We start from the raw sequence: 27,316 nt of genomic DNA, 5'->3' as shown, positions 1-27,316 counted from the left end.
TATCAATTTTAAAAATATCTATCTCACACACTGACCGACATATTTGGCATAAGGTTTGTTAGAATAACGAAAAACGTTGTATGTAGTATATTGGAGAATAATTCGTACACTAAATTCACACATTTTCGGCACTAAACTATAGTGACTGTATTTAAGTATTGACCTGATTTAAGCTTTTGTTTGGCAATACCACAAGATTTGAGTTTCTTTAGCGTGAGGTGCACATCACCAATGTATGTGTATATATGGTAAAATGTCAGACCCAGGCACTGAAGTCGGAACATTCGGTTTCTGGGGGCTTAATCAGTTTTGGTGCGCTTTTGACAATTTTAAGGCACGAAATGGCATACTTTAAATGCATATTCAATGATTTGTATACTGGAAAGTGAAATAATCAGATGGAGTTTAAAACTGTATAATAGAAATGTTTGGGAAGTATTATTCACCGAGTTTGGTTGAAATCGGTCGGGTAAAATATGTGATTTCACTAAAGGTGGGCGGTGCCACACCCGCCGAACTATTTTGATAGTGGCTCCTAATCCCTTCCGTACAATCTCATGTGTAAAATTATATTTATCTGACGCATTCATGGTATTTATTGTTTATAGCACTTTTAGTAGTTTTTAAGAAAACTGTTATATGGGGCGGGGTTATTATCCTATTTCATATATTTTTGCACTGTCGGTAGGGGTGCTTAAAGGATTTGTCCTAAGCAGATTTGGTTATTGTAGCATTAGTGGTTTGGGAGAATTGTACATTAAACCTTTTAGATGGTTTCTTGTCACTGCGGTATTCTGTGCCAAAATACAGGTTTACAATTTGTTTGGCGTTTAGTTATGGCTCTTTATAGGTTTCCGTTTAATGGAGTTTTGTGGGCGTCGCTCAATTACGCACATCTGCAATACATTCCTCCTATCTTTGCCAAGGACCTCGTTTATCAAGTTTCATTACGATATCTCAGTTTCTACTCAAGTTACAGCTTGCATAGACAGATGGAAGGACGGACACACAGTCACCCGAATTTATATATTTTTATTTAAACGAATTTATATATTTTATTTAGGAGACTCATTGTGATACCACTGGGACTAATGTTCCCTCACTCTATTGTCTCCTCTGTCAACCACCCTGTGCTCCTGATGAAGTACATAAAAATAAATAGTTTTATGTGAGCAAATTCCGATACGTCATCTAGGAACTCTCTAGCGATACTTCCGATTATTTTCCTGTATAGAGCCTTACATTTGCATTGAAGATGTTTTACAGTTTCCTCTTCTTCTACCTCTCGACAGCTTCCATAATAGGCATTGTAAGGTGCTCCTAGCCTGCTGGCATGTTTACTAATTAGACAGTGACCTATTAGTTCTTCTACCAGAGCTCTTATGTCATTACTTTTAATAGTCGGTTTGTGCGGCTCATGTTCCATTCCTGCCACGTTTGCCTGCTAGTTGAGCAAGGCAGTCATTGACTCCACCGAGACTCAGCTAGATTTATAACATGTTCGCTGGTTAAATGTTTAGAAGTTGCCAGAAGCATAAAAATTCCTTATTTTTCAGAGTCTAATTGTTGGATGGTGCCTTCTCTGAATCCATTGAAGGTTTATTGTGAAGTAAGATGTTAGATCTTCTAATAGATCAGAACATTATTTCACTATCTTTGATGAAACCCTAGGAGACTTCAGTGATTTCAAAGCCGCTTTTATCCGTAAATATAAATATGCTCTTGTTTGTTAGCACAAGTTTTGTCAGAACCACAAAGCTTTCTTTGATTGTTACGATCTCCGCGTGGAAGACACTGCAGTGGTCTGGTAGCCGGAAGGCGATTTTGGTATCTAATTCTTCTGAAAGGACCCACTCGATTATCTAGTTTGGACCGATCAGTATAGATGTTAATACCTGCATTCCTGTCAACCTCGTCACTTTCCCACTCTTCTCTGGTAGGGAACGCAATATTGGGGACCGAATTTAGTTTCAATTCTATTGGATTATATATACGAATTTGGATTACGAAAACCCGTTGTAGTGGGTGGAAACAGAAACTTACTAAGAATCTTAGAATTCCACTTGTTGCAGGCGACTAATTGGGAGGATTCCCTCAGTCTGAGAGCTGACTTCGCTGCCACTTGCTTACAGAACAAGTCTGTTGGCAGAAAGTAAAATGACGTTTAGTGCCTGACTTGGCGTTGTTCTAAGAGCTCCACTGATGCATATACTGGCTGCTCTTTGTATGCTTTCCATACGCCTCACCGCGTTTTTTATTGGCCACCGTACCAATATATCGTATGACACGATCGGTCTAACAACTACTGTGTAGAGCCAATAAGCTATCCGAAGCGTTAGTCCCCATTAGGAGCCCACCATCCTTTTGCAGCTGTAGAGTGCCGTAGCCGTTTGGTTTCCATGAAAGCCTCCTGTCCAAGATTAGTCATAAGTAGTTCGCGCTATTGTTAGTCTGCTACCATTTAATACTGGCGCCTCTAACCGAAAGCGTGCCATAACTAAACTCCCCTATAAAATACAAAACTTTTATTTGGTACAACGATTCCCATTGGGGTTTCAGTGGTTTTAAAAAAGGTTGGTCCCGCCCCTTAATAGGTTTAATGTACATAAGTATGTATATCGCAAACCACCTGAGCTGAATCAACGAACCAAGTTGTTCAAAGGAAATCTTTTCGACACCCCTCCGACAGTGTGAGAATTGATGAAATGAATCGGTTATGTAGAAAACTAATAAAAGTGTGATAACTCATTTATTACATAATAAATTTTTTTTAAATTGCAACACTCCTTATTTTTATTTTTGTTTTTTTTTTTATTTATTTCATCTGGTACAAGTCTATAAAGATGTTTAACATCTGTGCATAGAACCAGAGCATTACAAAAACAATATATTTAACAGCTTATTTTCTAAAATAATATTATTAATATCCTAGTATAGATAATAGTATATTACACTAAATATTGCGTAACAAAGTTATACACATAAAAATTATAAATTATACCAAGTAAGAGCAAAAATGAAACATTTAACGAGTAAAAACACGTCAAGTGGACCCCCTATTTTCCACTTGATCATCGAATTTGAATGTGAGTATTTTTTCATAAAGTAGTCATCATAAGCAAGTAATCCCCTGCTCAGTTTTTTTAAATTTAAATTTTAACAACAATTTTTTTTTAATTGAAAATTTTTTCTACTTTTAGTTAAAAAATTAATAACTAGAAAACTATTGGTGATTTTTTAATGAAATTTTCAGGAGTTATAGTTCAAAACTTTTACTTTAAAAAAAATATGTATGAATTTAAATAATTTTTTTTTGTTCAAATTGTTAATTAACTTTTAAGTTAAGAAATGAAAATTTTAATGACTTCTCCCTCAAAAATTAAAAAAAATTTTTTTTAGTATTTTGCAATAAACATTAAAGTAACGAAATCCGCAAAAAAATTTGACCGATCGCGATTAGATTAAGCAAAAAAAAATTTTTATGACGGGCGGTAGCGCTGCCGGTATAGCGCTGCAGGTATAGCGGTTCGGCAACGCAACACTTAGAGTGTGTTGCATATTTCATTTGTATGTTGGGATGATGGTCTCACATTTTGCTTGCAGTGAATTAGCATGAATATGGTAGAACAATATGCATAATACCTACCCGCTTAATAGTTTCAAAGAAATACTTAAGACGGGAATTCCCTAATCCAATAATATAATACTTCATTTTTTAATTAAAAATATCGTTATTTTATGATTAATTTTATTTCAACAAATGAAAGATAATAAATTAAATAGCTTTTCATAAATAAAAAAAAAAAGTTAAATAATTCTTAAATTAATTCTTATAACTTATACGTATTGCTTTATTTCTTTTTTTTAACTTTATTGGTAACGATTTTAATGTCTTTGGCGAAAACTTTGCACTCGAATTTAAACATCTTCTCATGGGAGTCATGATCTTCTTGAGAGCAAAAACCAAAGTTAATTTTTTTAAATGCATTCTTACCCCATTCAAATAATGAAGTTGCATTGGTTATGTGCCTATCGCTTTCCCTTTGAAGACTTGCACGAAAAGCTTGCCTCTTAAAACTTCCTGCCAAACCATCACATGCTCCTTTCCCATGAGAAGTAGCAAAAAAATTCCATTCCGCGTCCACGTTGAAATCTTTTTTATGATTTATTAAATTCACAAAATTATACTTATTTTTGTACTGAGAAGCAGCTCCGTCCGAAAAATAGGAAATCTTTTTTATTTTATCCGCTCCAAACTTATTTTTTAGAAATTTTATCAATTTAAAATTAAAAAGGTGAACTGAGCTCGCGTCGTGACAAACTTTTTCCGAAATTACCACGTAGTTTATATGTTTCATTTCTTCATTTTCTCTATAGTACACAACGTAAGAATGAATTGTAGCCTGACTGGTATTCCAATGATGAGATTGGATGGCATTTTGAACAGTAAAAGTATAATTTTCAGAAAAATCAAGGCAAACGATAAATTCTCCATCCTCAACAGATTTTTTCTTGTCAGTAAAATATGACGCTTGAGATCGTGCAAGGAAATCATGTCTCAACAATTCAGGCCATTTTTGTCTTAAATCATAAAGAAAATCTTCTTTTGTCTTCGTTTCTTCAATGATTTCAGTTCTAAAAAATTCAAAATAAATTAACTGAATAAAATAATAATAAAAAAATGGATAATCAAAAGAATTAACAATTTAAACATATAAAATCTAATAATTTCATTATTAATATGTAGATTGCGTAACAAAATATAAAGAATTAATCAGTGGCGTGAATATAAAAATTATTTGATGACAATAATTACAAAAATTTTAAAAGAAAAGGAGAAGATTTGAGTGAAAATTTCTTTACCTATCAGTACTTTTCCATTGGCTGTATGTAATTTCATTTATTTTATGGTTATTAAGCAATAGTTCCAATTTGTTTATAATACTATCACTTTCTGGACACTTAGTACACTTTGAAAAGTAACACAATGATGCAGACTCTTGGCAAACAGAGCTTTTAATTAAATCATTTGAGCTTTCTGAAATAATTGTCCCCTCTTTTTTTAATTCATTTTTAAATCCAGCTAATTGCAATTTGAAATTTTGATGGATTTTACACACACACACATTATGAGTTCCACTTTTGCCAGCAGATATACATTCCCGAGGTCGGAATTTTTGAAATTTGGATAGTCCAATCTTTTCGTCAGGATAAGCTTCTTTAAATTTTTTGTGTATTTCGTGAACATTATATAATAATAGTCGTTTTTGTTTTTGGATTTTCTTCCCATTTTCAATCACCGAAACATAATCTTTCATACCAGGCATTACGCGGCTGACATCATCGGATAGATAGAAAGCTTCAATACGATCGAGGGTTTCAATGTTTAGAGATCTTACTCTCTTAATCATAGGTTGCGATGCGAATCCTCGTTCTTGTCGTATTTTTTTTGCAGTTCTCACCATTCGTTTGGAAACTTTAAACTCTTTCCTTATCATTTTAATCGACCAATCTGTAGGAAGCGTAGTCAAAACCTGAATTTTATCAGCTCTACTAGTTTTACCATTGAAAGCAGATTTAAAGTTATTAAGTAAAAGCTCTTTTGGATCAATTTCACTATTTACATTGTAAATTTACTCACAACATTTGTTAAAATGTTTTGAAATTCTTTATTACTTGAGACTCTCTTGATTTTGATTGAAGGTTCACCAATTTCCGTTAAAAACTTATTAACCTTATCAATTTTTAATTTGTTATCTTCCGGTTTGCAATGAAAAGTAGGGTCTTTTTCTTCGTCATCTTCGATAACATCATTTGACTTCTCAGGCTTGTTGACTTCAGGACATTTATTCACCGATAATTCACCAAGAATTTCAGGTTTTCGGCCTGAATAAATAGTCCGTTCACATGAATTGTACATATAATTCCCAATAAAATCTTTAAAATCATGAGCGCGTTTTATTAAAAGTAAGTTTTTAATGACTTTTTTATGACTTTTTTTGTTAAATGGATTGCAGCATTTCTTAACGAGGCTCATGATTAATTATCAACGAAATTATGAAAACTTGCCCTAGCTGCCATATACTTAATATCAGGATTTTGAAATATTCGGTTGACTTTATCCCTCTAATATTGGGGATGGTATGTGAGGTACCTTAATGAAACTCACATATCATTTTTTTCTGTTAATAACTTGTGGTAATGGAAATAGATAAAAGCGGTTCAGTACTCCCCCTATCTCTCATATATTTAATATCAGATTTTCAAACATCCGGTATCGGACAATATGTAAGATATCTTAACAAAATTAACTGAATGTATAATATTGGGCTTATTATAGCTTAATGCCGAAAATATGTGACATTCCTGAAACTTCCATGTACTATATATAATAATTGTTATTATTCTAACAAACCCTATACTGAATATGTCGGTCATACATTTATAAAATTGCTTGAAAATATGTTCTTGAATACTCGTATACCTGAGCAATGTCAAAAGTTAGTGAAATCAGCTCAGATCTTTACTGCCCCCAATATACCCTATATAATGATTTCCCACTTCCCATCTGTCTTTAAACCGTTTAGGTGGTCCAAAATGGTTTCAAAATTTGTATCCCATAGGTGCCCATAGGTTGCAAATTTCATTACGATATCTCAATATTTACTCGAGTTACGGCTTGCACAGACGGACGGACAGACAGTCACCTCGATTTCAACTCGTCTCGTCATCCTGATCATTTATTTATATATGTATAACCCTATATCTATCTTGAATAGTTTTAGGTGATACAAGCAACAGGTACCTACAAAGAGTATTCCTATGGCTGAAATGGCTGAATGCATTAATTTTTGACAATACTCTGGTATATTTGAGAACATATCAATTTTAAAAATATCTATCTCACACACTGACCGACATATTTGGCATAAGGTTTGTTAGAATAACGAAAAACGTTGTATGTAGTATATTGGAGAATAATTCGTACACTAAATTCACACATTTTCGGCACTAAACTATAGTGACTGTATTTAAGTATTGACCTGATTTAAGCTTTTGTTTGGCAATACCACAAGATTTGAGTTTCTTTAGCGTGAGGTGCACATCACCAATGTATGTGTATATATGGTAAAATGTCAGACCCAGGCACTGAAGTCGGAACATTCGGTTTCTGGGGGCTTAATCAGTTTTGGTGCGCTTTTGACAATTTTAAGGCACGAAATGGCATACTTTAAATGCATATTCAATGATTTGTATACTGGAAAGTGAAATAATCAGATGGAGTTTAAAACTGTATAATAGAAATGTTTGGGAAGTATTATTCACCGAGTTTGGTTGAAATCGGTCGGGTAAAATATGTGATTTCACTAAAGGTGGGCGGTGCCACACCCGCCGAACTATTTTGATAGTGGCTCCTAATCCCTTCCGTACAATCTCATGTGTAAAATTATATTTATCTGACGCATTCATGGTATTTATTGTTTATAGCACTTTTAGTAGTTTTTAAGAAAACTGTTATATGGGGCGGGGTTATTATCCTATTTCATATATTTTTGCACTGTCGGTAGGGGTGCTTAAAGGATTTGTCCTAAGCAGATTTGGTTATTGTAGCATTAGTGGTTTGGGAGAATTGTACATTAAACCTTTTAGATGGTTTCTTGTCACTGCGGTATTCTGTGCCAAAATACAGGTTTACAATTTGTTTGGCGTTTAGTTATGGCTCTTTATAGGTTTCCGTTTAATGGAGTTTTGTGGACGTCGCTCAATTACGCACATCTGCAATACATTCCTCCTATCTTTGCCAAGGACCTCGTTTATCAAGTTTCATTACGATATCTCAGTTTCTACTCAAGTTACAGCTTGCATAGACAGATGGAAGGACGGACACACAGTCACCCGAATTTATATATTTTTATTTAAACGAATTTATATATTTTATTTAGGAGACTCATTGTGATACCACTGGGACTAATGTTCCCTCACTCTATTGTCTCCTCTGTCAACCACCCTGTGCTCCTGATGAAGTACATAAAAATAAATAGTTTTATGTGAGCAAATTCCGATACGTCATCTAGGAACTCTCTAGCGATACTTCCGATTATTTTCCTGTATAGAGCCTTACATTTGCATTGAAGATGTTTTACAGTTTCCTCTTCTTCTACCTCTCGACAGCTTCCATAATAGGCATTGTAAGGTGCTCCTAGCCTGCTGGCATGTTTACTAATTAGACAGTGACCTATTAGTTCTTCTACCAGAGCTCTTATGTCATTACTTTTAATAGTCGGTTTGTGCGGCTCATGTTCCATTCCTGCCACGTTTGCCTGCTAGTTGAGCAAGGCAGTCATTGACTCCACCGAGACTCAGCTAGATTTATAACATGTTCGCTGGTTAAATGTTTAGAAGTTGCCAGAAGCATAAAAATTCCTTATTTTTCAGAGTCTAATTGTTGGATGGTGCCTTCTCTGAATCCATTGAAGGTTTATTGTGAAGTAAGATGTTAGATCTTCTAATAGATCAGAACATTATTTCACTATCTTTGATGAAACCCTAGGAGACTTCAGTGATTTCAAAGCCGCTTTTATCCGTAAATATAAATATGCTCTTGTTTGTTAGCACAAGTTTTGTCAGAACCACAAAGCTTTCTTTGATTGTTACGATCTCCGCGTGGAAGACACTGCAGTGGTCTGGTAGCCGGAAGGCGATTTTGGTATCTAATTCTTCTGAAAGGACCCACTCGATTATCTAGTTTGGACCGATCAGTATAGATGTTAATACCTGCATTCCTGTCAACCTCGTCACTTTCCCACTCTTCTCTGGTAGGGAACGCAATATTGGGGACCGAATTTAGTTTCAATTCTATTGGATTATATATACGAATTTGGATTACGAAAACCCGTTGTAGTGGGTGGAAACAGAAACTTACTAAGAATCTTAGAATTCCACTTGTTGCAGGCGACTAATTGGGAGGATTCCCTCAGTCTGAGAGCTGACTTCGCTGCCACTTGCTTACAGAACAAGTCTGTTGGCAGAAAGTAAAATGACGTTTAGTGCCTGACTTGGCGTTGTTCTAAGAGCTCCACTGATGCATATACTGGCTGCTCTTTGTATGCTTTCCATACGCCTCACCGCGTTTTTTATTGGCCACCGTACCAATATATCGTATGACACGATCGGTCTAACAACTACTGTGTAGAGCCAATAAGCTATCCGAAGCGTTAGTCCCCATTAGGAGCCCACCATCCTTTTGCAGCTGTAGAGTGCCGTAGCCGTTTGGTTTCCATGAAAGCCTCCTGTCCAAGATTAGTCATAAGTAGTTCGCGCTATTGTTAGTCTGCTACCATTTAATACTGGCGCCTCTAACCGAAAGCGTGCCATAACTAAACTCCCCAATAAAATACAAAACTTTTATTTGGTACAACGATTCCCATTGGGGTTTCAGTGGTTTTAAAAAAGGTTGGTCCCGCCCCTTAATAGGTTTAATGTACATAAGTATGTATATCGCAAACCACCTGAGCTGAATCAACGAACCAAGTTGTTCAAAGGAAATCTTTTCGACACCCCTCCGACAGTGTGAGAATTGATGAAATGAATCGGTTATGTAGAAAACTAATAAAAGTGTGATAACTCATTTATTACATAATAAATTTTTTTTAAATTGCAACACTCCTTATTTTTATTTTTGTTTTTTTTTTATTTATTTCATCTGGTACAAGTCTATAAAGATGTTTAACATCTGTGCATAGAACCAGAGCATTACAAAAACAATATATTTAACAGCTTATTTTCTAAAATAATATTATTAATATCCTAGTATAGATAATAGTATATTACACTAAATATTGCGTAACAAAGTTATACACATAAAAATTATAAATTATACCAAGTAAGAGCAAAAATGAAACATTTAACGAGTAAAAACACGTCAAGTGGACCCCCTATTTTCCACTTGATCATCGAATTTGAATGTGAGTATTTTTTCATAAAGTAGTCATCATAAGCAAGTAATCCCCTGCTCAGTTTTTTTAAATTTAAATTTTAACAACAATTTTTTTTTAATTGAAAATTTTTTCTACTTTTAGTTAAAAAATTAATAACTAGAAAACTATTGGTGATTTTTTAATGAAATTTTCAGGAGTTATAGTTCAAAACTTTTACTTTAAAAAAAATATGTATGAATTTAAATAATTTTTTTTTGTTCAAATTGTTAATTCACTTTTAAGTTAAGAAATGAAAATTTTAATGACTTCTCCCTCAAAAATTAAAAAAAATTTTTTTTAGTATTTTGCAATAAACATTAAAGTAACGAAATCCGCAAAAAAATTTGACCGATCGCGATTAGATTAAGCAAAAAAAAATTTTTATGACGGGCGGTAGCGCTGCCGGTATAGCGCTGCAGGTATAGCGGTTCGGCAACGCAACACTTAGAGTGTGTTGCATATTTCATTTGTATGTTGGGATGATGGTCTCACATTTTGCTTGCAGTGAATTAGCATGAATATGGTAGAACAATATGCATAATACCTACCCGCTTAATAGTTTCAAAGAAATACTTAAGACGGGAATTCCCTAATCCAATAATATAATACTTCATTTATTAATTAAAAATATCGTTATTTTATGATTAATTTTATTTCAACAAATGAAAGATAATAAATTAAATAGTTTTTCATAAATAAAAAAAAGAAGTTAAATAATTCTTAAATTAATTCTTATAACTTATACGTATTGCTTTATTTCTTTTTTTTAACTTTATTGGTAACGATTTTAATGTCTTTGGCGTAATCTTTGCACTCGAATTTAAACATCTTCTCATGGGAGTCATGATCTTATTGAGAGCAAAAACCAAAGTTAATTTTTTTAAATGCATTCTTACCCCATTCAAATAATGAAGTTGCATTGGTTATGTGCTTATCGCTTTCCCTTTGAAGACTTGCACGAAAAGCTTGCCTCTTAAAACTTCCTGCCAAACCATCACATGCTCCTTTCCCATGAGAAGTAGCAAAAAAATTCCATTCCGCGTCCACGTTGAAATCTTTTTTATGATTTATTAAATTCACAAAATTATACTTATTTTTGTACTGAGAAGCAGCTCCGTCCGAAAAATAATAAATCCTTTTTATTTTATCCGCTCCAAACTTATTTTTTAGAAATTTTATCAATTTAAAATTAAAAAGGTGAACTGAGCTCGCGTCGTGACAAACTTTTTCCGAAATTACCACGTAGTTTATATGTTTCATTTCTTCATTTTCTCTATAGTACACAACGTAAGAATGAATTGTAGCCTGACTGGTATTCCAATGATGAGATTGGATGGCATTTTGAACAGTAAAAGTATAATTTTCAGAAAAATCAAGGCAAACGATAAATTCTCCATCCTCAACAGATTTTTTCTTGTCAGTAAAATATGACGCTTGAGATCGTGCAAGGAAATCATGTCTCAACAATTCAGGCCATTTTTGTCTTAAATCATAAAGAAAATCTTCTTTTGTCTTCGTTTCTTCAATGATTTCAGTTCTAAAAAATTCAAAATAAATTAACTGAATAAAATAATAATAAAAAAATGGATAATCAAAAGAATTAACAATTTAAACATATAAAATCTAATAATTTCATTATTAATATGTAGATTGCGTAACAAAATATAAAGAATTACTCAGTGGCGTGAATATAAAAATTATTTGATGACAATAATTACAAAAATTTTAAAAGAAAAGGAGAAGATTTGAGTGAAAATTTCTTTACCTATCAGTACTTTTCCATTGGCTGTATGTAATTTCATTTATTTTATGGTTATTAAGCAATAGTTCCAATTTGTTTATAATACTATCACTTTCTGGACACTTAGTACACTTTGAAAAGTAACACAATGATGCAGACTCTTGGCAAACAGAGCTTTTAATTAAATCATTTGAGCTTTCTGAAATAATTGTCCCCTCTTTTTTTAATTCATTTTTAAATCCAGCTAATTGCAATTTGAAATTTTGATGGATTTTACACACACACACATTATGAGTTCCACTTTTGCCAGCAGATATACATTCCCGAGGTCGGAATTTTTGAAATTTGGATAGTCCAATCTTTTCGTCAGGATAAGCTTCTTTAAATTTTTTGTGTATTTCGTGAACATTATATAATAATAGTCGTTTTTGTTTTTGGATTTTCTTCCCATTTTCAATCACCGAAACATAATCTTTCATACCAGGCATTACGCGGCTGACATCATCGGATAGATAGAAAGCTTCAATACGATCGAGGGTTTCAATGTTTAGAGATCTTACTCTCTTAATCATAGGTTGCGATGCGAATCCTCGTTCTTGTCGTATTTTTTTTGCAGTTCTCACCATTCGTTTGGAAACTTTAAACTCTTTCCTTATCATTTTAATCGACCAATCTGTAGGAAGCGTAGTCAAAACCTGAATTTTATCAGCTCTACTAGTTTTACCATTGAAAGCAGATTTAAAGTTATTAAGTAAAAGCTCTTTTGGATCAATTTCACTATTTACATTGTAAATTTACTCACAACATTTGTTAAAATGTTTTGAAATTCTTTATTACTTGAGACTCTCTTGATTTTGATTGAAGGTTCACCAATTTCCGTTAAAAACTTATTAACCTTATCAATTTTTAATTTGTTATCTTCCGGTTTGCAATGAAAAGTAGGGTCTTTTTCTTCGTCATCTTCGATAACATCATTTGACTTCTCAGGCTTGTTGACTTCAGGACATTTATTCACCGATAATTCACCAAGAATTTCAGGTTTTCGGCCTGAATAAATAGTCCGTTCCCGTGAATTGTACATATAATTCCCAATAAAATCTTTAAAATCATGAGCGCGTTTTATTAAAAGTAAGTTTTTAATGACTTTTTTATGACTTTTTTTGTTAAATGGATTGCAGCATTTCTTAACGAGGCTCATGATTAATTATCAACGAAATTATGAATGGCTCGAGATATTCCTTTGTTGTTCACATACTTGTAGATACTGGGACATAAATATTAAGATGCTTTCATATTTATTTCTTTTAGCCGCAAAGGATTTAGTTCGAATATCATTTTATTCAAAACAGGTATTGTAATGTTAATTGGATGTTTTATAATGAATAAAAAAAAATATGGGGTAAAAAAAGTATGGATTTTTAATACTTAAAGAATAGGAAATTCCAGTTAAAAATTTGGCCTTGAAATATTAATAGCGGGTATTTAATACATTCTGGTGGATTAGGGAATTCCCGTCTTAAGTATTTCTTTGAACCTATTAAGCGGGTAGGTATTATGCATATTGTTCTACCACATTCATGCTAATTCACTGCAAGCAAAATGTGAGACCATCATCCCAACATACAATTAAAATTTTCGTTTCTTAGCTTAAAAGTTAATTAACAATTTGAAAAAAAAAATTATATAAATTCATACATATTTTTTCAAAGTAAAAGTTTTGAACTATAACTCCTGAAAATTTCATTAAAAAATCACCAATAGTTTTCTAGTTATTAATTTTTTAACTAAAAGTAGAAAAAATTTTCAATTAAAAAAAAATTGTTGTTAAAATTAAAATTTAAAAAAACTGAGCAGGGGATTACTTGCTTATGATGACTACTTTATGAAAAAATACTCACATTCAAATTCGATGATCAAGTGGAAAATAGGGGGTCCACTTGACGTGTTTTTACTCTAATAGATAGCTAAAATTCACTATATCGATAAGTTATTTATCCAGGATTTTAGATTTTTGTTAAGACATTTTTTATTACATGTTAGAATCTTCAAATTATCAGGAAGTTATTTAGTAAGATACTTCGATGTGCACTTTTCATAGTATTGTATTAGAGTCTTAACAATAAAAGTTTTCTTGATGTCAAGTGGCAAATTAGTTTTATAATTGTTTTCAAAGAACTTTAATAAAAGGTTTTGAATATTTGTTATGGGCTGCTGAGCATTTTTGTAGACCAACTTTAGGTAAAATCCCATATATTATATCAAGATATTTCAACCGAATTCGATAGGTCATGTTATCCTGATATTCCTATATTACGGTATGAAAATTGGCGAAATAGAACCGCAACCACGAATATTTCCCATATTTAAACTCCATATGTTGTTTTACCTTACAGTATACAAATCAATCACCAATTAATATATCGGGATTAAACAAATAGTGTATTGTCAAAATCGGCCCATAATTTTTCAAGCCCCCAGTGAGGGGCATACGGTCAGCCTAAAATTAATAAAATCGGGTCAATGCTACCTCTATCTCCAAGTTTCCATTATAAGGACTTTAAACTTCCGTTTCCCTTTATATCGTATATATCGGTCAATTTGTAAAATATCTTAGCAAAATTAAGTCAACGTATATACTTGTAGTGGGTATAAATGGGTGGCAGAAAATGGGTAAAATTGTGCATTAACGATTCCGCAGCTGCCAATACGAGTGCTGTTCTCGAAGTTATAAAATATATACAAGAACTTCATAGATATTTTTATTCAGAAAACAAGTTTTTATGGGAATTAGGGAATATGGAATCGCATGTATCGCAGATTGAACAATGTATAAAAAAAATTGTATAGCAAATGTGGCAAACATATAGACAATAATATGAATTGTGTTTGTTCTTTAAATTTTTTTTTTATAAACATGATCTCTAATTATATATGTAAGTGCAATGTCTCGTTTTTGTTCATAATTTTTTTACGTTAAAAATTAAAAATAAGTAAATACCATACTTAAAGTGCACAACAATTTTTATTTATTGTATTATAGATAAATAGTTAAGCGGGATTCCTGTAATAGAACGAATTGTTCAAATAAACGAGTATCGGTTAATTAAACCAAAAACCGTGGTCAAAGCCACTTATTCCCATTATAAAGTTTTCCGTTGCACTGATTGATTTTTTTCATTTACCCAATATCTTAAAATTACACTCTTTGGATAATTTTAATTCCTATATCTCGAAAATAAAAATATATTAATGAGTTTAAGTGAGTATGCGACCTATAATTTAAGTTAATTAGATATCAGACATGACTGTAATCTTTCGTCGAATAATGAATGTTAAATTCTTTAGCAACATTTTTATTACGAATCCCCTTCCTTTCTTGTTATTATTAAAATTCTTATTTATTGCTAGAGTAATTGTCGTTTTGTTATCGGTAAACTAAGCCCTTTTTCTCAGATTTTCGTCCTTACACTGATTTACAATTAAGCAGTAATGTTTTGCTCAATGTAGGACTTCAAAACTTTCCCATTTACTTAAAGATTACACAAGTTTTACCTGGACACCTAGAACTGGAAAAAATAAGTTCCAGATCGAGCTTTTAATCTCTTGAAAAATTTTAACTTACAGGAATGAAGCATCTTATTTATACTTATATATATTTTATATCTTTTTATGTAAAGTGGAACCGGAGCATTTAGTGGAAACTGCCAAATTCATGGATGTATTCCTCCTCTTTCGCAACAAGTTACCGAAAACTTAGTGTCCGCAACTCTTTATATGGAAAGTCCTACTGAGGCTAAAGGTCAAACATTAAGAAATGAGTGTCTTCTCAATACAAACTCTCAAATGAAAGTCCATCGTAGCTGTTTTTGTGTGCGATTTATAGCAGAACATACAAAGCTGCTAGAAGACTCTACCAAGGTGGGAATGAGCTCTAAGTATTACAACTAAATAAAGTTTTTTGTTTTAGGTCAAAGAAGACTGGAAGTATGTGGCTATGGTATTAGATCGATTGTTTTTATGGATTTTTACACTAGCCGTTTTAGCAGGGACTGCTGGTATAATACTTCAAGCGCCTACTTTATATGATGATCGGATCCCAATAATTGAGAACAAAAAAATTGATTTTTCCGGCATTTCAGCGGGACGATGTCGTCCTTCTCAATAGGCTGCAAAATAAGCCATTAGTGCAATAAAAAAAAAGCATAGCATACTCGTATAATCATATTTGTGTACATAAAACCATTATCATTTTCCATTATTTTAAAAAATATTAAGTTAAAAGTTCTCTTAATAATTAACTATAATTGTTGCATACATTAAAATGTTTCAAGTCTAAACAAATGGAATTATTTGATAAGTAATATTTTCTATACTAAAACTGTAAAAATTATCGTCACAATAATAGTAACAGCAGGTATAAAAGTGACAATACTAAAACTGTAAGAAATATCGTCACAATAATGTTAACAGCAGGTATGAAAGTGACAATAGTTTCGTACGAAAATAAAGGGCAATTTAACGCGGTTGATCGTTGATCCTCAATAGCATAACATACAGATAGCGAGTCTCACTATGCTTAGGGGTACAAAAAGTACTGGATCAAGGTGTCATACAACGAGGTCGAGAATCAACCTGGCTGGGGGCCGTTAAATAGCCCAGTCTCGAACGGAGCTTACGTATACCTGGCGCCCTCCGTAATAAGATAGCCTTACTTGCGTAGCGGGGGAGAGCCGTCCTGTCAAATTTTAAGCGACAGAGGTCATCTAAAGAGGTCAATCCATTAGCCAAAGGCCCCAAGACAAAAGGTGTAACGCCCGTTTGCTGATGTGGCCCGGAACAGCATTATCATTGGTGTGCTGAATGAGAGAGACCCTGAAGGAAAAATCGAAAGAGCCCAATGGAAATAAGTGCAAGCTGCACTAACAAACGTGTCGCTGGAGGTGCTAGGTGAGAACCACGACTTACAATCGGAAAACGAGATGTGCGAAGTCGAGGAAGATTCTATGGAGTCCTCGTGTGATATTGAAAGTTAAGACCAGGGTTAGTGGTCTTCGGGGTTTGAGCTTGCAAACAGACTCTCTAACCTTTATACTGAGAGAGATATATTGAGTCACTCTCAGGAAGACACAGAAAAAACAATTGTTAATGCGTTTTCTACAAATTAATCTCCACCTTAACCTCAGAAGCCTTAAGTAACCGCGTGGTAATGGAACATATTGAGTTTTTCCTCATTCAGGAGCCATGGGTTAATAGATGTGGGCGTATTTACGGACCGAGGACTCCTAACTACAAGCTATATATGGCTAGTTGCGAAGGTAAGGTCAGGGCATGTATAATGGCAAAGAAAAGCCTTAACTTTTATGTTACACCGTTATAGCAACCATGACACAGCAGCAGTAAGCTAGGAGACGGACGCAAGTTGTTACCAGTCGGTGTTAGGCTACAAGTAAAATTCCATGATTATACTTGGATATGACTCAACCACACAATCTGGGGCAGTACAGTCGTCAATGAGGTGAGTGTCTCTTTAATTGCCAACGTTTATCACAAGAAATCTATAAAGTATTAGATAACACACTTGTGTCTTAAGAACTGTTAAATAGGGTGACCCAGTGGAAGGTTCTTGAAGAACACACCTTTTCGGGGCACCGATACACATAATTAAAAAAAGGTCAGACAGAGTCAACAATTTCATGAATCATACGAAAACAAACTGGCAGGTAAATATACAAGAGCTGAAAAAAACATATACTTATGATTCTACCATTTCAACCTAAGAGCAAGGGGACCTCGACATCCTTGTTAAACGATTCACGGAATCTTGTCGGCAAGCATTTGAGGTGGCTTGCCCAATAACACGTTTTAGGGCAGAATAAGGCCCTCCATGGGGGTCTCTCCCGAAATTAAAAAATTACAGAAGGACTGCAGGAGGCAGTTTAGTTTAGAAACACTATCCCAAGGTGAGGAAGATTTGGATAGTTATTACAACCTCTTAAGGTCGTACAGAAAAGAGATTAGGAAAGGAAAAGAAATTCTTTGAAATCTTTTTGCAATGATATCGAGAATATGGCGGAAGCGTCTCTTCAGAAGCCCGACCATAACTGGACGATATCCAGTGAAGAATCTTTAGGGCTACTGGTAGATACCCATTTACCCAGGTAGCTCTGAAAGCCATACAGTGGAGCATACACAAGACGGGATAGATTCCACTTCTATAGATATAGTGTAAGAAAGCAATGTATATTGGGCGATAAGATTCCTAAAGCCCTTCAAATCGCCGGTACCAGATTGTTTATTTCCGGCTCAATTACAGCAGTCGCAGAACTACATAATATATTGAATAGTCGCCATTCTTAAGTGGCGCTGCAACTAAACTATCTTACTTCGTTATGGAGAAAAGTCATAATGTACGACCGCATCGTACAGACCTAAGGCGGCCAAAAGCTCACATAAAAAATCTTAGACCAATTAGTCTCTCCTTATTCCTCCTAAAAGTGTGGAAAATACTTATAGAAATATACATAAGAAACTAACTAATCCCAGAAAATCTGGCTGTTTCTCAGCATGCGTATTCTAAAGGAAAATCAACAGAAATAGCACTAAGTTCAGTGGTGGTAGAGATTGAAAAAATTCTGGAGGACCTAGGACCATACTTGGACATATCTGAACCTATTAGAAAATTAATTGAACAAATGCCCCTGAGGAGTTCAATAATTTCAACTCTGGGAGCTTAAACGTTGTGCCAATCTGTCCAAAGAGGTACAACTCAAGGAGGCATGTTATCCTCATTTCATTGGATCCTAACAATGAATAAATTGCTGCTAGATCTAGATCTAAAAAATAATGACGATGAGGCGGTTTCGGTTAGAGTTAAATTCTCGAACACTCTCGTTAACCTTATGCAAATGATATAAATCTAAACTTGAATGCTAGAAAAATGGAACCATTATAATAAGGTACCAGGTTAACTATTGGCGATAAGGCAAGCTAATTTGGGCTAATTTTAGGTAGGAAGCTTTGAAGATGGAAACCATACTTAGACGATAGGGTGAAGAAAGCAGCTACAGCATTTTGAACCTGCTAAAGGATTTTGGGTCCTAAATGGTCGTCAACACAGTAGTTGTCAGACCGATGACATACGGTTCATTGGTATGGTGGCCAATAATTAAAAATAAAAACGCTAAGTCAGGCACTAAACGTCATTTTAAATTTACTGCTAACAGACTTGTTCTGTAAGCAAGTGGCAGCGAAGTCAGCTATCAGACTGAAAGAATCCTCCCAATTAGTCGCCTGTAATAAGAGGTGAAAACCATTAAATAAAAAATGTGAAAACCATTGCCCATCAAAGAAAACACATAATTTACAGTGTATACAAAAATATAGGGTTATGTATATATAAATGATCAAGAGACGAGTTGAAATCCGGGTGACTGTCTGTCTGTCCGTCTGTCTGTGCAAGCTGTAACTTGAGTAAAAATTTAGATATCTTTATGAAACTTGGTACACATATTTGCTGATACCGTAAGACGGTTGGTATTGCAGATAGGCGTAATCGGATCACTGCCAAGCCCACAAAACGCCATTAATCAAAAACAAATAAATTGCCATAACTAAACTCCACAATAAGATACAAGGCTAGTATTTGACACACAGGATCGCATTACGGAGGGGCATCTGCGGTTTAAATTTTTTGTGGGCGTGGTTCTGCCCCTAATAGGTTTAATGTGCATTTCTCCTAAGCCACTAAAGCTATAATAACAAAATTCACTGAGAACAAATGTTTTGACCACCTCTATCTACGGTGTGAAAAAAGGTGAAATCGGGTGATACCCCGCCCACTCCATATATAGCGGTACTGTTAAAAACTACTAAAAGCGCGATAAATCAAGCACTAAATACGCCAGAGTCATTAAATTTTAACACAGGGATCGTATGAGCTGACTCTATAGGATCCGCGTTCAAAATTAGACAATGGACGTGGCACCGTCTACATTTAGGTGAAAACCCATATCTTAGGATATGCTTAACCGATTTCAACCAAATTCGGAACATAATATTGTTCTCATATTTCTATGCTATAGTGCAAAAATGAGTGAAATCGGATTGTATCGGAGTAAACCTTTGCGTGAATAATGCGTTTGAAGTATGTTACCTTGTGACCAAAAATTGTCTAAATCGAACCAAAACTATTCAAGTCCCTTGGTACTGAATTTGTTTGCCCTTTTACCGAAAACATCGGTCAATGTGTAAGACATTTAATTGAAATTCATATAATAAAATAAATAAATAAAACTCTTATATAGTATGTTTGTGTCAAAAAATGGGTTCAATCGAATCAATACATTTTTTATATATAAAATTGCTTCAAAATATGTTCTCTATGCTCGAGTATAGCTGAGCAATGTAAAAATTAATATATTTCTCTATCCCCAATATATATATGATTTCCGTCTTTCCTCTTGACTTTAAACCGTTCCGGTTGATCAAAATGTGATATTTTAATGTAATTAAGTGGAGAATTTTTCTTAAAAATTATGTGGTTTCACGCTGAATTAGAATGATAATAGTATATACCTTGATCTAAACCTCACACCTTCATATAATGAATTCCGATTCTCTGGTTGACGTTTTCCACACAAGCTTATAATATAAAATTTAGCCACTTTGATCGTGTTAATATCACATTCGTACTTATGTATATCTTACTTCAAGATGTTTTTTGTTTTTTTTTTTAATATAATTTTCGCTGACGCAAACTAAAATATAGCGATAAAACTGAGACTAAGTTTATGGCCTTTAATATAAGTCAAGAAGATACCAAATTTGATTGCAATTGATTCACGATTTCATTTAATAATGGATGTTTAATTCTTTCTCAACTTTGCCACACCTGAGGAATTTCCTGGCCTTTGATTCTTGCGAATTACAAGAGTATAAAATTCTTGGTTCCGCCCTAGTACCCATTATCGGGTATATATTGACCCTAGATCCAACATACTTTATGTAAAAAATTCAAACTTCCGTTTGGCTTTATATAAACGTAAAATATTAGATATACAACAGTTTAATGCCGAAAATGTGTGAAATCAATCCACGAATTTCCCCAGCATACATGTACTACTTATGGTAAAATTTATTTCGTTAATTTTATAATTTAATGAAATTAAATGGACAGTTTTTCTTAAAAATAATGTGGTTTATCGCTGCATATAAATGAAATTGGTCTAGACCTTTGTTTAAACCTTATAACCCTAATATACTGATTTCCGCTCCTTTCGTACAACAGCAACCTATATACCCCACATATTAAATCTCACCCCTTTGGTTCAGTTTATATCACATATACCATGTTTGAGTTAAATAGCTTCTTTTTGTTAAAGTTAACATTTCGGAGAAAAAATAGGATCGGTCTAAAATAGTAAATCTATGATCAATAACATAAGTTAATAAGATACCAAATAATAATCGAATAATAAATGTTGAATTCTTTTGCAAACATGTTGCAACAGAGTATAGTTTTGTTCACCAAACGGTTGTTTGCATCACCTAAAACTAATCGAGATAAATATAGATTTCTATATACAAGTATTTCTTCTAATATTTGGTGATATTCAGTGGATAAGTATATTTTCTCAGCCATCATTTTGTACTTATAACCAAATATACCAGACAACAATGTAAAAAAGTTTCTTAGAGTGCTGGACTTTGCATAGAGCAAAAATATCTTTCTAGAAAAAATCGCGTGAGATAAATATTAGTAGTGTAGTATCAAAAGGGCGAAAGACCCTTTTTATGTTGTAATAGATAAGCTGCGACCCAATCGGTTAAAATTCTATTATCTATTATTTCAGTTTTGCGACACATTTTAATATGGAGGTCATGAGGTGAATTGTAAACTCAAGAAAATTACATTTAAGTACTTTTTGGGATTTACCCAGCACCGTTGGCAGCTTATGAAAGGTTTAGATATTAAGACAGAAAGAACAAAATCTACATACCTGCTCTACATATGTGTGTACCATACTTAATTATATGTAAGTTATTGTTAATTTAGCCTTCATGAGCAGACCCTTCAAAATAGGTACCATAGATCACTGTTTTAAAAAGCGTTAGACAAAAGCAAATTACGTAGGGCTTTTCCGAGCACTTAATTTCAATACAATGAAATAAACTACTAATTTCTGAAATATATAGATATAACTAAATAATCTCTATTTTATATAGGTATACAAAAGGACGTAAGCTGTGTGTACAACAATATACCATAATAAAACTATTATACACTGTAGCAACATGTTGCAAGAGTATAATAAATATCAGTACACTGTGTTTGTAGTTTCAGTTACACTAGATTTCTTGACCAGCAAAGTGCTGTATTCAAACTAATTTCAGTGATTAGTTATACCTATAGTGTTTTAACTATTGTTATATACAGTGGCAAGCAAAACCGTATTATATACAGTGGCGAGCAAACACATATACATATGTGCACCAGTGTACCATAGTACCTATACACCGAACAGGAAAGGAGTCATAGCAAGGATTCAATTACAGTGAAAGAGAGCAGCACCTAGGATCCAACTTTTCAAACCCGGACGGAGGGAATTATATACGTATTATATATAAGTATTTTATATATAAAGCCATTTATTATTTATTAACTATGCCTAGATTAATTAGAAAATCCGTATTACTAAGACGTTTTCAGAATAGAAGACGTATGAGAGTTCTTCGTGCAAACTCTTTATATTATATAAAGATAGTGAGCAGTCACAAGATACTGTAAGTCACGTTAATCGATTCTAGATTCCGAAGTACGTCTGTCCGAACAAATTATCAATACAAATCAACATAGAACCAGGCGGGAAAATATCGAGGTACAGTTTTTTGAACAAAATTTAAATACTGTTCAACATAGGACAAGACGGCAAGATCCACAAATTCGCTCTGAAGAGCAAATAAGAAATACTCGAGGTCGTAGGTCTCATCGAGAAAATCCAGAGGTACGTTATGATGAGCAAAGTAGGAACACTAGGCATCATAGAGAATTGCGCGCAAGAAATCCTGAGTATACAACGTCGACAGTTTAGTAGGAGAGGTATGAGGGAAGAAATTTTGAATCAGGGACGTCTTAGACAAAGTCAAGTTCGCCTGTGTAAAGACAACCCACTCAATAGACAAATTGAAAACCAAAGGCAGTCCCAACGAATCCGATTAACGAGAGAAAATAATGTTATAGAAAATGATAATAGTGGAAATTTAACAGATCATCCGCCTTCTTTTTAATGCAAAAATTTCCTTCAGAAGATGGAAATTACAATTTTTGTGCTACTTGCAAAAATGCGATTGTTAAAAAGAACGTTCCAAAAATATGGTTAGCCAACGGTCTAGACTTTCCTGAAATACCGGATTGTTTGAAAGATTTAACCCCAATTGAAGAACATCTCATGATGCCTTGATTGCCTTTTATGACAATCCGTCCGTTAGGATATCAAGGTCAGAGTTCTCTCAAAGGTGCTGTTGTTAATATACCAATTTCTGTTAACAATATTGTGACATCTCTACCAAGGTCCTTTGATGAGCCTCATGTGATACAAATTCACTTAAGAAGGCGTTTGGAATACAATCATGATTACATGATCGATATCATACGCCCCGCAAACATTATGGAAGCTTTGCAGTTCTTAGTGAATACCCCTCTGTATCGTGAGCACAATATACATATTAATGAAAACTGGATTTCAGAATTTAATGACCAAGAAGAAGTTCCGTTTGTTGCATCTGCAGAGGATTCCCGATTGGTTCAATCTTTTCATGCGGCACAAACTTCTCATGATAATCCCTCAGGTAATAATATTCCCACGGGTCTTTTACCTTCAGAGCTAAATCCAGGCGGTCAAGAAACTCTTTTGGACAATATTCCTGTAGAAAACTTAGACTATAACCGTTTAGTTATAGCGCCAGGTGAAGGACAAAGACCAATTGACATAATTCAAGATAATAATTCAGAAGAGTTGTCATTTGGAACAATATACGTTGGGCAAAAGCGTACATGCTCTGAAACGTATAGCAAGATAATACGTTCTGAAATTCGCCGTTTTGACAGAAGAGCGTGTACCATTCCAAAGTTGTTCTACAAGTATGATTACAAAAAATTAGAACTGCTAGTTTTCAGGTAGCAACCGAGTTACAGCCCAAAATCTATTAAACGAACACTTTGTTCAAAACTTGATTCAACACGATGATGTTTACAAGGTTTTGAAAGGCGTTAGATCCTCACCTGCGCACTGGGAAGCTGAGAAGAAAAAGGCAATCGCTATGATTCGCCAATTTGGGCTTCCAACCTTCTTTATCACTTTATCGGCTGCAGAATCTCAGTGGGTTGAGCTTTTGGTCATACTCCCTAAAACTGTTGATTCTAAAGATATTTCGGAATAGGTAGCCAACAGTTTAACAACCCAAGATAGATATCGCTTAATTCGGTCGGACGCGGTTACTTGTGCTAGATATTTTGACTACCGCTATCGACAAATTCTTAAGCTTTTTAAAGATAACGCCGGCATTTTTGTAAAGCATTTTGTCACAAATTTCTACTTACACTTAGAAAATTATTTGGGTTATCAAAAGCATAACCACAGTCGGTCTTGTACTAGAGAAATAAGAAAACAAAAATTTTGTCGTTTTGGTATACCATATCCACCAATGTTTTAAACGCAAATACTGTTACCTCTTACAGAAACAAGTCAAAATTCAGAAAGACACAAGCAAAACTTTTTCAAAATTCAAAACCTGTTAAATTCAAATATGATTAAAGAAGACATTTCTAATTTAAAAGATTTTGAACATTTTTCTCTGATAGTAAAATATATATATTTTTTGATGACTATTTGTTCGCCCTTCGATCAAGTTTAACACAACCCAAAATTTTTTGAAAAAGAAAATTCCAGGATCGTTTTATTAACGCTTATAATCCTCTGATTTTGGAACTCCATAGAGCAAATATGGATATCCAATATATACTGGATGCATATGCTTGCTGTTCATATATAATTAATTATATTAACAAGTCTAACAGGGGAATTTCTAGGCTCTTAAATGAAGCTATATCAGAGGTAAATGCTGGAAATTATACTATTAAGCAAAAACTTAAACATATAGGTCACAAATTTATATCAGGCACATAAATATCTGCACAAGAAGCAGTGTATTGCTGCATTGGGCTCCATCTTTCGGAAGCAAGTAATGCAGAAATATTTATAAATACCTCTCGACCTGAGGAACGTGTTCGAATGGTAAAACCTAGAGCGGAACTTCAGAACCATCCTTCAGGTTCGACTGTAATATTCGTAGCCGATATTTTAGACCGTTATGTTCAAAGATCCGATCAGTTAGAAACTCTTTGTTTAGCTGATTTTGCATCTAGGTATAAATATTTTAAATCTAGTAGAAGAGCACAAGATAGTGATCATGAAGAAGAAGAGAGGGAAGACGATAATTTACCAGAAAGCGGGGTTGTCATGCCTCTTAAAGACGGTAGCGGTTTTGTGAAAAAACATACCAAACCTTGTATTATTCGGTATAGAAGGTTTAACCCAGATTTGTCCAGAGTTGAGTCCACGAAATGTTAATGCTTTACTATCCTTGGCGGAATGAACAGCAAGATCTCATTGAAAACGATAATGAGCAGACTGGCATAACACATCGTATTATAATTGAGGAAAATCAAAGAAAATATGATGTTTTTGAGCAAAGAGAACTGTACTAGAAAGTCTTTACAATGAAATAGATTTGGACGAAGGTGCTCAAAATGAACTACCTATCGTGGAAAATTAGTTCAGAGTGTTGGCACTTAAAGAAATAAACCCAAATATAAATTTGCTGGACTTACATGGCGAAGATTCAACAGATAATGGCACTGAATCTGATTGCAATATTAGACTTATTAAACTACCCCCCTTAATTCCAGTTGAGGAATTATTTTCTTTAGTTCAAAGTCTAAATACTAAGCAAAGAACCTATTTGACACATTTGATGCACCACCTAAAAACAAATCTCCCATTTTATGAGTTCATTGGCGGCGGTGCAGGTGTAGGAAAGAGTCATTTGATATCTGCAATATATCAAGCTCTTAACCATCGTTACAATTCTACACCTGGATCCAAACCAAGTTCCTTAAAAGTTCTTCTTTGCGCACCTACGGGTAAAGCAGCATTCGGAATAGGTGGAATGACCCTTCATTCAATATTCTCTTTACCTGTTAATCAGTTGAATAGAGAGTTGGGGTCAGTTAGCAATGACACAGTGAATTCATTGTATTCTAGACTTATCGATTTAAAATTAATCATATTGTAATTGATGAAATATCGATGGTAGGTGCTCGTATGTTTAGCTCTGTTGATGCGAGATTAAAACAAATTTTCAAAAGAGACAGCCTCTTCGGTGGTATACCGATCATAGTGTTTGGTGATTTGAAGCAACTCTCACCTGTTTGAGATAGGTGGATATTCTCTCCTAATCCCAATGATGCCTACAGCACTTTAGTTGGTTCCCCTTTGTGGGGGTTATTTAAATACTTTGAATTAACAGAAATAATGAGACAACGGGAGCATTAGGCCTTTGCAATTGCATTAAATCATATGGAATCTGGTACTATGACAAATGAGGACATATCACTCATTGAAACTCGAGTAGTTAATTTCGAAGAAGTTCCCGATGATGCCATACATTTATTTTGGTCCAATGAAGAGACAAATAATTGCAATGCCCTTAAGCTCAGTCGAATCCCAACAGAAGCTTTCCTTTCAACTGCAAAAGACTCAGTTAAAGGAATTGGTATAAATGAAAATGATAATATTTTGGAAAGAGTTAAACTTTTCAAAACTTCTGAAACGCAGGGACTGCCCTATGAATTGACACTAAAAACCTCCGCCAAATATATGATTACAGTGAACATAAACACGTGTGATGGCTTGGTTAATGGGGCAGCTGGACAACTTATGCAAATTGATTTCAATTGTTCTTTTCCAACAATTCTGTGGATTAAATTTTTGGAACCTTCTGTTGGTTTGATAGCACGATCAAAAAAGCCTCATCCTCTAGAAAGTTCTTGGACACCAATTGAAAAAGTTCTAAAATCTTTTCAATATAAAAGAAATGAACAAACTTCAATTGAAAGAAATAAGTTTCCAGTTGTTCTGGCTGAGGGAATAACTATTCATAAATGCCAGGGTGTCACATATAATAAAATTGTAGTTCATACTCGACCCAGAATGCCTAGAGCTTCAATATATGTCGCTTGTAGTCGAGCTATTTCTGCAGAAGGTTAATTCATCATAGGAAATTGTATTCCTTACAACAAATTTTCTGAATTGGATCCTGTATTTAAGGAACTGAGGGAATTGAACGCAAATAAAGCTCTGACAACAATGAATTTCCGAACATCAGGACATCAAATTTTATTCCATAATGTTCAGAGTCTTCATGCTCACATTAATGATATAAAAAGCGACTGTTTGATGCTATCTTCAGATATTTTATGTTTTGTAGAAACTTGGAGTTATCCGTGCGAAAATTTGATATACCAGGATTTACTCCAATT

At 34.0% G+C, this 27,316-nt stretch overlaps 1 protein-coding gene across 11 annotated transcripts in view; it reads left to right on the top strand.

The window, feature by feature from the left end:
- nAChRalpha4 (nicotinic acetylcholine receptor alpha4) overlaps positions 1–27,316 on the top strand; it is a 946,244-nt gene that overhangs the window by 892,377 nt on the left and 26,551 nt on the right. For 9 of the 11 annotated variants that reach the window (XM_070112964.1, XM_070112966.1, XM_070112965.1 and 6 more), the window contains 2 exons: positions 15,396–15,636; positions 15,686–16,272. In XM_070112964.1, coding sequence (XP_069969065.1) covers positions 15,396–15,636; positions 15,686–15,883 — 439 coding nt within the window. In that variant the 3' untranslated portion in view covers positions 15,884–16,272. Of the gene's footprint in view, positions 1–15,395; positions 15,637–15,685; positions 17,034–17,095; positions 17,234–27,316 lie in introns of those variants that run through there. The other 2 variants (XR_011397945.1, XR_011397944.1) reach the window with 1 other exon arrangement.

Source organism: Bactrocera oleae, chromosome 2, assembly GCF_042242935.1.
Source record: "Bactrocera oleae isolate idBacOlea1 chromosome 2, idBacOlea1, whole genome shotgun sequence".
NCBI classification, from domain to species: domain Eukaryota; kingdom Metazoa; phylum Arthropoda; class Insecta; order Diptera; family Tephritidae; genus Bactrocera; species Bactrocera oleae.
Note: the sequence above shows the minus strand (reverse complement) of the source record. Positions and strands in the feature narration are given on the sequence as shown.